We start from the raw sequence: 11174 nt of genomic DNA, 5'->3' as shown, positions 1-11174 counted from the left end.
GTGCCCAGGTGGGTAGCAGTGGGCAGTAGTTCTGAGCTATGGACTAACTTTTGGACACCCCTGGGTGAAGGCTCCAGGGACTGCAACATGAGCCATCAGACATGGCCAGGACACTAGCAAAATAGCAGAATGTGGGGATCAAAGAGCAGGCCAGTCCTGTCCTTCTCCTGAACTTCACAAACTTTGTCCTTGTCCTCACTAAGGTGACCCAACTTTTTGGACAGAGATGGAGGCAGAGAGAGACTTGTCCCTGTGACCAACAGTGGAGAAAGGATGGAGCCCCGGGTGATCTGAGTGAAACTGGGGGACTCTGGAGCGGGCACAGCCTAGTCAGTGATAGTGGGGGACCCACAGGCGGCTTCTGCTTATGTGGGAAGAGTGTTGCATCACATCTAAGCCTTCCACGTTCCGTCCTAGTCCAACCTCAGCATGAGGCCCTACGGGGGACCAGGTCTCAATATAGTTACATCTGCATATCTAGGGAAGGAGCCTCAGGGATCAGAAATCAGGTACACCCTAGAATATCAAATCTGGGGACACAGCAGCAGGATTTGGGGGGACAGAGCATAGGGCACTGTGGGCTACAGCCTGGGGTCGGGCTCTGAGGTGTCACAGGTGTCAGAGGCTCAGGGTTCAGGTGTACATTGGCAGGAATTGGGGGTTGAAGTAGTGGGGTGCATATTCTCACAGGGTCTGGGCTTTCTCCTGGGAGGTCACTCTCTGGTCCCAGGTGTCCCCACAGCCCTTCTTGCTGAGGGCAGTGCTCTCTTCCCTCAGGGCTGTGATCCCCAACTGGTCCTGCAACACACATGTGGTCAGAAACAGGGGCTGGAGAGATAGCATGGAGGTAAGGCGTTTGTCTTTCATGCAGAAGGACGGTGGTTCGAATCCCGGCATCCCATATGGGATTTTCTTTTTTTTTTTTTTTTTGGGGGGGGGTTTTGGGCCACACCCGGTAACGCTCAGGGGTTACTCCTGGCTATGTGCTCAGAAGTTGCTCCTGGCTTGGGGGACCATATGGGACACCGGGGGATCGAACCGCGGTCCGTCCAAGGCTAGCGCAGGCAAGGCAGACACCTTATCTTTAGCACCACCGCCCGGCCCCCATATGGGATTTTCTGAGCATAGAGCCAGGAGTAAACCCTGAGTGCTGCCAGGTGTGACCCCCCCCAAAAAAAAGAAAAGGAAAGAAAAGAAAAGAAACAGGCATGGCGGCATCAGTGTTTTGGGGGTCCTGGGAAGGCCCTGGAGGGTCTGTGGGTCTGGACTCACCTGTGGCCCTTTGGGCGTCTGAGCAGGAAGTAGATGAGCACAACCACACCCACCACTGCCAGGCCTCCAAAAATGATGCTCAGAAGAACTGTGTAGCTGCGGACTGGAGGAGGCATGACAGTCAGAAGGGGTCAGGAAGGTCCTGGACTGGGCAGGGTGGGGGCGGGGGGGGGGGCAGCCTCACCTCGCTCACAGGTCGGGACGGGCTTCGACCAGGTGCCATCATCCTGGCACAAGCTGGCTGACACCCCCACCAGGTTATAGCCATTGTCACAGTGGAAGTGGATGACGGATCCCTTCAGGTAGTTGCTGCCATTCTTGTACCCATTGGCAGGGGAAGGCAGCCAGCCGCAGGAGACCACTGAGTGGGGATGGGGCAGGGGTCACAGCAGCCACGGTCTGGTGTAGGGGGGGGCTTGTACCAGTGCAAGGGACACCCCTTTACTCCCACCATCCCTATCCTCACCTGGCTGCAGGCTCTGTACCAGCTGCTGGTGCCTCTGGTGGGCCATCCGCGTGGCATTGGCCACATCCATGCTCCCAGTGGCCATAACGTCAAAAATGCAGAAATGGTCATTCCCGCAGAGTTTTGCCATGTTTGTCACCTGGTCAGGACTGAGGGTGATTTCCTCATGGAAGAGGGGACGGAAGTTGGGGTCGTGCTTGGGCCCGTGGAGAAAGGTGTTGACCAAGTACGGGCTGTCGTAAGTCAACAGTGAGGACGAGTTCTTTACGGCCCCTGGAGGTGCATAGCAGGCACAGCTATTGTTCCTGGGCTGGAAGGTTCCCCCGCCACACCTAGCCCTCCTCCATGGCAGGCAGCTCCTGTTAGTCACTCACAGTTGGCCCCAAACAGGAACAACTCTCGGGAACTGGACTTGGAGCTCAGGACCTCTCCACTGCGCAGAGTAAAGTCATCGGTGGGGTCGTTGTTGAGCGTCCCTAAGAGGCCTTGAGTGGAACTGTAGAACTTCAGGGGCAGCAGGACGCCCACACTTAGGAAGGGGCCTTGATGGCTTACCTCTAGGCCTGCTCCTGAGGCCAGCATGACGGAGACATTCTTGTCCTGGGCCACTGACAGGAACATGCCTGGGCACAGGAGTGGGGTGAGGGAAGCTCTGAGCTTTGGAGAAAGAGGCCTGGGTAATCCCAGAGCCAATTCTGCTCTCTCTGTTACACTCTAATATCTCAGCCCACCCAGAGGTGCTCCTATGCTTGTAACCTCCAGAGGGACAACCCCCAAAGGGACCCCATGTCGTAACCACCCTTGGAGGTCACTGGCCAATTTTCTATCCTGGAAACTATCTGGGATTCTAACACTTTCTCTGCCATTTTTAGGGACCCCTGGATTGTCAAGCATCATCTAATGGCCTCCTTGGGTGGTGGTGGTGCGGCTTACACATGGCCCTGTGCCCACCTGCTGGGACCCAGACCTGCCTCAACAACTTGGAATTTTTGGAGACTGTGAAGGTGCCAGATGAGATAGGGATCCTTGGATTGAACCCCATTTGGGGGGCCAAGGACAACTCTGGGGCCACAGACAGCCATAGCCCGGGACACTAGTGACTGAGCAGGATTGTGTTGGTGAGAAGGACTAAGTGTCCCACCGCCCCAAGAGGCATGGAGGCACCCTCTCTGTGGGGCTGTGGGAGAGATCAATACTTACCCTTCAGGTCCATCCAGCTCTGCTCGCTGAAGCTTAGCACCTCATGGTTGAGCAGCACCTCAAGGAATCCAGTGGTTCCCACCCGCACCTCCAGTATGTCGGAGTCACCCTCCTGCACCACCACGGCTGTCAGCCCAGTGCCCCGAACCTGAGTGCCTGCAGGGTACAGAACAGTCCTCCGCTGACTTACCTCCCCCAACGTGACCCCAAGCCACATGGAGCAACCCCCAAGACCCCCTCTTATTACTCTGGGATGTCAACTTGGGCTGGGCCCGTCCTTGAATCCGAAGGTTGGTCAGCTGTGCCTCCACCAGCACATACTCCCCATGCCCGTTGAAGGTGAAGTTGGCACCGTCGAAGGTGATGAAGTGGGGGTCCCCGAAAGCGGAGGCTGCGGAGGACCAAGGGTCAGATGGGCTCTGGGCTCTGTGACCGGTCCCCGGCCCGGCCCGGCCCGGAAGATGCCCACCTATGCGAGGGGGGTGATAGGCACGGCAGTCGCTGGATCGGCGCCTTCGCATGTAACGTGGGCACTCGGGCGCCCAGAGGCAGCAGTAGTAGAAGCTGATGACATCGTAGAGCCAGTGCGAGAGGCCTGGCACGCGGGGTGGCGCACGGTACGGGGGTGCCCCCCAGTCGTGACCGCGATCTGGGGTGCTGCCACTGGTGGAGTCGGCGGTCAGGAGCTGGGTGCCGTCAGCCTTGTAGCAGCATTGCTGGCCAGAGCCGTACCTGGGGCTGAAACAGAGGTGACTCAGGGGAGCCTGTCTGATCCAGCCTGCCCTGTCCAATCTGGTCCAGCTTCTCCCAGCCCTGTCCAGGGAGCCCTCCTACCCCTCACCCCATGTGAGCAGGGCACCCAGATCACCTGTGCCCAACTTCCCTGTGCCCACCCATTCCAACCTAGTTCCTGTACCAGCCTTCCTGCCACCATCAGGACTCACCTGGCCTGAACCGAGCGTACGCAGTGCACGGCCCCAGGGTGGTAGGTGCACACGCTGCCTTGCTCCATGTCACAGCCATAGTCAGTCTGCAGGCATCAGGGCTTCAGTGCCAGGCGCTTTTCCAGCCCCAACTTTGGGAATTACTCCTATACCTCCCTCATCCCCCACACTGTCCCCTGCAGCTCCACCAACCCGCTCCCAGGGTCCCCGCAGGCCCTGGCTGCACTGGGGCTCACATGGAAGTGGCTGGAGTCTGCTCGGGCCTGAGCCAGCGTGCAGGGGCAGTCAGGCACTTCCTCCAGAAAGTTGGGCAGCTGGTCCTCCAGTGCCTCCCAGGCCAAGCACTCAGCCCGGGCCCAGGCCACAGGGTCGGCTCGGAAGTCCTCGCCCAGGTGCCAGGCCAGCGCGTGCTCATTGCTCCAGAGTGCCTGCACATCGCTGTGGGACAATGGGTAGGACATGCTCGCAGGGGTGGGACTCACTGACAGGGTTCCACTCCTGCCCTTGCCCATTCCTCATTTGGTGTGCCAAAGTGCCCTTACGTCTTCCCCAGGTAGTGCCTGTTGCTGACAATCCGGAGTGCACCTACGCGCCACTTCTGGTGTTCTTGGGATGCAGGTTGTGGTATGAAGGTGAAGAAACCAGAGTTGCGGATGTTACTGGCCAGGGGGTACAGGTATGACCATTCTGCTTTCCACTCTTCCGAATATGGCTTCCCTGGGTGGAGAAAAAGCTGGCTGAGACTGTATGGATAAACAGATGGACAGGTGATTCCTAGGGTGGGTTTGACTGCTGCCCTCCCTCTCCCCCCCCTGGGACTCTGGCAAACTGACTCTCCCTGCTCGAAGTCAGGTAGGAGTCTCCGAGGGAAGTGGGCACAGCTAGCTGTTTGTTAGGGAAGTGGGCACAGCTAGCTGTTTGTTTCCAGGAGAGACCAGAGACTTCTTCATCTGGGCCCTGTCTAGTCACAGCCTCTTTGCTGCTCGTGTCCTTCCCTTTCTATCTCTTGCCTGTGTTTTCTCTCAAAATCCTTCCTGGGCTTGAGAGAGCTCTATGGACTGACATGTTTGCTTTTTATATAAGAGTTGGGACCATATTGTCCCCTGAGCCCTGTCAAGAGTGGCCACCTTGCTTCTGGCAGAGAGATAGGGGTTCCAGGTAATGTATATCTGGAAAACTACAATCTAGAACCCAAACCAGTCCAAAGGGATGAAAATTTTTGAGACACAAGACCCATTTGAGGAGACCAGAAAACCCCGAGGGGCCAGAGTGATAGCACAGAGGTAAGGCATTTGCCTTGCATGCGGTTCCCCCAAGCCAGGAGCGATTTCTGAGTGCATAGACAGGAGTAAACCATGAGCATCACTGGGTATGGCCCAAAAACCAAAACCAAAAATAAAATAAAATAAAGAAAAGAAAAACCATCAAGATGTAGAATTCTAGCCTTGAAGTGATTGGAGCCCCAGTGGGAGAGTTCACTGCTGGGCAAAGGCCAGGCTAAGAACAACAAAGATCATCGGTGCTCCCAGCTCTAGCCCTAGACAACACCCTACTAACAAACTTAGAGGGCAGCTTGGGAAAACTATGTAAACTAACGTGGCAGAAAAAAAGGCACACGTGCACCTATTCTGGGAAAGTGGCCCCATGGCTGCCTGAGCTGTGTCCCTTCCTGTTTTAGGGCCACATTCTCCCTCTTGGGGACTTGCTGCTTGGAGTGAGCACTATGTTCTCTGGAGACTCCGTTCTTACTCCTGAGCATGAAACTCTTTCCCTCTCCTCGGTTCCCAAGAAATTTATCCTATTTCACTCTTTGTCTCTTTTCTGATTTATTTTTCTTGAAGCAAGTTGACATTCTAGAAAACCTAAGTAGAAATTGGGATTGACATTCTTCACGCCCTGCAAAGAGCAATTCCTCTCACCAACCTGAGTCCCGAGTCCCGAGAAATCTACCCACACCCAGTAGTAAAAGAAAACTCAGTTTACCAAAGGTCTCTTGGGATCAGTTGGACTTGAGATTTGCACTGTGTGAGGACACAGACCAGTTTATCAGTCCCAAACTTCCCCAGGTGGTCCTTAGACAGGGGAGGGTAGACACCTACCCCAGGGGCTTCCGCCCCTCCTTCCCCACTTTAGACAGAACAGGGCACTTTCCCTCCTCCCCCTAGCCTGAACAAGGTGTAGCCCCTGAACACCACTGGGTGTGACTCCCCCAAAACAAAATTCTGCCTGGGGCTCAGGAGATAGCTCAAGTGGTAGGACCGGATCTATAGTACAGAGGGCAGGGCCTTTGCCTTGTACGTGAGGAATAATGACTGACAATGTTTAATCCTCAGTATCCCCAGAGCCTGTCACGAGTAGTTCCTAAGTGCAGAGCCAGAGGTTAGCCTTGATCACAGCCAGGTATGCTGTATCCAAAACAAAAACAAAAAAAGGTAGAGGCTTGAGCTCAATCCCAGGCACAGTTCCTTGAGCACTGCCAGGTGTGGCCTTGGTGCCTGGGAGCATGGTTGGCTCAAGCACTGAACTGTCCAGAAGCTCTGCCAGGCTTAGTATCACTGGGAGTGGTTGCTTCTTCAAAAAACATTCTGGATTGGGGAGTGGACTTTGCATGTGGGAGCTCCAGATGACTGCTCAGTGCCTCATGGTCACAACCTGAGCACCGCCAGGTATGGCCCCAACACACGATTAAAGCCAACAACAGGGGAGAGTGATAGCACAGCGGTAGGGAGTTTGACTTGCACGTGGCTGACTAGGGACGAACCCAGGTTCAATCTCTGACATCCCATATAGTCCCCCAAACTTGCCAGAAGCGATTTCTGAGCACAGAGCCAGAAGTAACCCCTGAGTACCGACAGGCATGGCACAAAAACAAAAACAAACAAACAAAAACCCACAACAAACAAACAGCCCCATGCAGATCCCCTGGCCTGGAGGCCCTTTCTCCCATCTCTGCCACCTGGAATTCCCAGCCTGCCTCGCAGCCTCACAAGACCCTGGTGGCCGTACCTGTCTCCTGGTAGCCCCACAGCTCAATATTGACCATGTCTGTGGGCAGAGCTGATGCTGTCCAGGTCACCGAGAGGTTCCCCGTGGTGCCAGGGGTGCCGTAGTACTGCCATCGGGTCTCATTCACCAGCTGACACTTCTCTGTTGCTGACACTTTGCTGGGGTGCACTGGGTGGGGATGAGAGTGGGGGAAGTTCTGTAAAGGCACCAGGGCTCAAAGAGGACCAAGTATGATGGCAACTGAGGACCCAACCAGACCTGATTGGTGCCTGGCCAAGTTTGCAGGCAGGCGCGCCCTGGATGAGGGTGTGAGGCCTCACACACTCTGGGCTGGGACTGTCCCCGGTGCTTTTAGGAAGGGGACAAGCCTGGGAAGGCCCCACCCCAGGACCTGTTCAGACAGAGAAGCAGGGTAAGCAGGCAGGTGTGCCAGGGAAGTGCCTGTCAGGGCTGGATAGCCTGGTGCTTACCAGCCAGCCAGATGCCAGCGTGCGGGAAGGAGATGCCATTGTCCATGGAGATGGTGAAAGGGATGCGCCCGGTCTCGTAGAGCAGTGGCGACACACAGTGCACAAACTTCTGAGTGTCCACATAGCCCAGGGTCTGCACACTCTCCTTGAACCTGCAGAGATAGGGTGGGAAAGAATATGGCGGCTGATATGGGTGCTGGCCGTGTGAGTCACAAAGCTGTCCCCCAGAAGCACCTTGAGTCCAGAGCCAGGAGTAAACCCTGAGCACCATCATGTGTGACCCAATCCCTGGTTTGACTCCCAGCATCGCCTGGTATCCTAAGTACCACAGTGAGAGATCCCAAGTACCTCTGAGTGTAACCCTAAAGGAAATGCTTATGTTCCCAAATATACACAGGACTTCATTCAGATCCCATAACTGATGCTCAGGGGTTATTCCTGGTGGTGCTTCACCTAGGTTGGTTGCACATAGCCACGCAGTTTAAGCCCAGTACTGTCTCCCTGGCCATGGAGGGTCATTTGTTTTGTTTTGTTTTGTTTTGGGGCCACACCCAGTGATGCTTAGGGGTTACTCCTGGCTATGCGCTCTGAAATCGCTCCTGGCTTGGGGGACCATATTGGATGCTGGGGATAGAACCTGGATTCGTCCAGGTTGGCTGCATGCAAGGCAAAAATGCCCTACAGCTGTGTTATCGCTCAGGTCCCTTTATTTATTTATTTTTTTTGTGTGAGGGTACCCCCAGAATTCTCAGGGCTTACTTACTCCTGGCTCTGTGCTCAGGGGTCATTCCTCAGGGATCAAAGCCAGGTATAAAAAGAGCAAGGCAAGAGCTTTCCCTGTTGTCTTCTTGCTCAAGCCCTCCCGAGCCAGTTGGTTCTGTCCCCACCCAGTCAGGTGCAGATCTAACTCTGGATATTCAGAGTTGGACTATAGGGGCCCCATGCCTCATGACCCACCTGCAGATCACCCCCGGGGTACTGTTAGACCACTGCAATTGCTGTGCCCGGAAGTCCTTGCCTCCCATGAGGGAGCCTGAGTAGGGCTTGATCTTGAGGCAGAATTGGTGAAAGTCACTGCAGCAGGAGCTCAGGCCCTCGCAGGTGGGGTGGCAGGAGCACGGGCCATCGAGCTGCCCGCAGCGAAAAGAGCAGCTCCCAGCACCTGAAGAACAGAGCTGTGAACACCCATGTCACTCCTCCTCCCAGGCCCCAGAATAGTAGAGGAACCCCAGGACTATGGCAGAGCCCACAAATAGGAGCTCTGGGGTCAGAGAGATAGCACAACAGTAGGACATATGCCTTGCATGTGGCTGACCCAGGACGAACCTAGGTTTGATCCCTGGCATCTCATATGGTCTGCAGAGCCTTCGAGGAGTGATTTTCTGAGCTAACAGCCATGAGGAACCCCTAAGAGCCACTGGGTGTGGCCAAACAAACAAACAAACAAATGTGTGGGTGATGGGCCAGAGTGGGTGTGTCCAGGGGAAGCACCTCCAGATTTTCCACTTTACAGCCTTAGGCTATGACAGGTCCAAAGATGCCTGAGATCTTGACAGGAACTAGGTTGCCTGGGACCTGCTTCCATCCTCTGAAATGCCCAGGAACCCGAAGTCCAGAGGACCCCCACACCGAACTCTGGGCAACAGAGAGGCAGCTGAGGGCTGGGGCATCCCTGAATGAGCTCATTCATTGATCATGGTCCCAAAGAGAGTGAACGTCCCAGGGAGGGGTTTACTCCCCTTTAGGGGAGGCAGCGGGACCTTTCTTGGGGCTCGCCATGGTAGGAGGGCTGGTGGGTGGAGTTGATGGGAAACTGAGCCTTGGGCTTGCCTGCCCTCCCTCTTCTTCCCACCAGACCTTTGCGGGAAGCACTCAGCTGGTGCTGGCAGCACTCAGCACTCTGCTCTGCAGCCCTGCACTCAGCAGCATTAATATTTGCTGAGGAACATAAGAAGGCTCTGGGGTGGGGAGAGAGCCAGGAGCCGCTGAGATCAGTGGGGGTAGGGGCGTCACTTCCCTGCCCCAAGATAGGGTGCGGCAGGGTGAGTCACAGGGACCCACCCGGGAGACCCAGCCCAGTCCAGCCCTGTGGGGCCAGGATCCCTTCCATCTGAGCCCGAGGGGGCCCTTCTCCAGCCCTTTCATAGCCCCAGACCGACTGATGAAATCACAGTCCTACTTCGGGACATTTCTTCCAGGGGCTCGGAAGCTCTTGCAGAGCTGGGGTGCAATTTGGACCCCCTTGTCCACTGTCCTCCCAGGGGGGCTTAGGGCACAGATGCCAGACACCCTATTCTATCTGCACTGATAGCACCCTAGGCCTGGATCCCCAGAGTCCCTCTCCACCAATATCGTCACTGAAGGCCAGATGTACAGAGAGGCAGTTCCAGAGTGCACGTGACAGAAGCAGAAGCCAGACCAGAGGAAATGACAGAGGGCAGGGTGGGACATACCTGCTGCAGGCCGGGGTCCCAGGACCATCATCATCATCATCATTAGCAGCAGCAGCAGAGGTGGAGGCAGGGCCCAGGGTTGGCGGGGCAGCTTCATGGTGCAAGTCTGCAGCCAGCACTGGACTGGGACTGGGAGGCTACGGCCTGGCCCTTCTCGCTCTTGGCTCCGCCCGCCTGGAGAGCCAGACCTACCCGCCCAGCACGGGCCCTGTCAAAGGGCCCTGTCAAAGTCCGCAGGTGCCAGAGGAGTCACCTGCCCCAACTCCTGCCCCGTTAGCACATTCCTGGCCCCGCTGGCCTGGGGTATGAAGGAGAGGCAGCAGATCTCCCCAGCCGAGCTCCACCCCTCTGAGAGCGGATGTTCCAGAGGCTGCATGTCTTGAGATCTATGCAGCCCCCTTCCAGTCTGGGCGGGGCTCCTGAAAGAAAGAATTATGCAGGATGGGGGAGAGAGGCTGTCTCACAACCCCAGGGGTGGATCTTGGATCTGTCCTCAGCTTCTCAGCAGCTTCCGTGCCCAATCCTTCGCCACAAACTGGTAGGGTGAGGTTGTCATTTGCTTTATTCGGACAGCCTGGGCCAGTATGTGGGCGCTGTGGGGCAGAGAGCTCTAGGGGGTTCTTGTGCAGAGGGCAACAGAGGGGGTCCTGCACCCAGAGGGGCTGCAGAGAGCAGGCCTTTGCTTGGGAATGGTTAGAATGGTGAGGCCAACGCTCCAGGGAGTGCCAAGGTCCCCAGGAGCTTTGGGGGTAGGGATGGGGGTATCACAGCGATGGGTCCTGCCATATGGGTTGGGGATCTTCTCCCAGAGGCAGCTTCTTAAGGACCCAATGCAGGGTGGAACATAGAACCAGCCCAGACCTGCTCATGGCCCGATGAAGGCCTGGGTGGCGCACTGGTGCCATTTGGTGGTGGCTGGCACCATGGAAGAGGCTTCTCCCTGGTCTGGGCACCTGGCAGTGCCGTAGGAGTGGGGTCCCTCATCTTGGAGTGTGGGTTCTTGGGACAGCCAGCCCCAGTCTGGGCCACTTTGCTGAGGCCTGACAGGGTAGGTCAGTGAGGGTCAACATCCTATTATGTATCCAACTGGTCTGAGGATTGTGCTGGGGTCCTGGAGTCTCTTGCCCTTTTTTTTTTTTTTTTTTTTAATTTTGGGTCCCACCCAGTGATGCTCAGGGGTTACTCCTGACTATGTGCTCAGAAATCGCTCCTGAATTGGGGGACCATATGGGATGCCAGAGGATTGAACTGCGGTTCGTTCTGGATCAGTCACTTAAAAGGCAAATGTCCTACCGCTGCGCCATTGCTCCAGCCCCATTGGCCTGTCTTTCTGGGGGAGTCCTGTAGATAATGTTTGTTCCAG

The 11174-nt window shown here is 56.1% G+C and overlaps 1 protein-coding gene across 1 annotated transcript; it reads right to left on the bottom strand.

Moving 5' to 3' along the window:
* Positions 1-441: 441 nt before the first annotated feature.
* On the bottom strand, positions 442-9906 carry SUSD2 (sushi domain containing 2). The gene is made up of 15 exons (XM_049790653.1): positions 9812-9906; positions 8316-8520; positions 7359-7510; positions 6889-7056; positions 4425-4599; positions 4119-4320; positions 3883-3968; positions 3408-3676; positions 3186-3329; positions 2939-3094; positions 2113-2361; positions 1739-2011; positions 1457-1633; positions 1273-1375; positions 442-798 (listed from the first exon to the last, which is right to left on the bottom strand). Exons 1-15 carry the CDS (start codon positions 9852-9854, stop codon positions 774-776), a joined length of 2427 nt encoding a protein of 808 aa, XP_049646610.1. The 5' UTR covers positions 9855-9906; the 3' UTR covers positions 442-773.
* Positions 9907-11174: the final 1268 nt, after the last annotated feature.

Source organism: Suncus etruscus, chromosome 17 (assembly GCF_024139225.1).
Source record: "Suncus etruscus isolate mSunEtr1 chromosome 17, mSunEtr1.pri.cur, whole genome shotgun sequence".
NCBI lineage: Eukaryota > Metazoa > Chordata > Mammalia > Eulipotyphla > Soricidae > Suncus > Suncus etruscus.
This window is presented reverse-complemented; position numbering and strand designations above follow the sequence as displayed.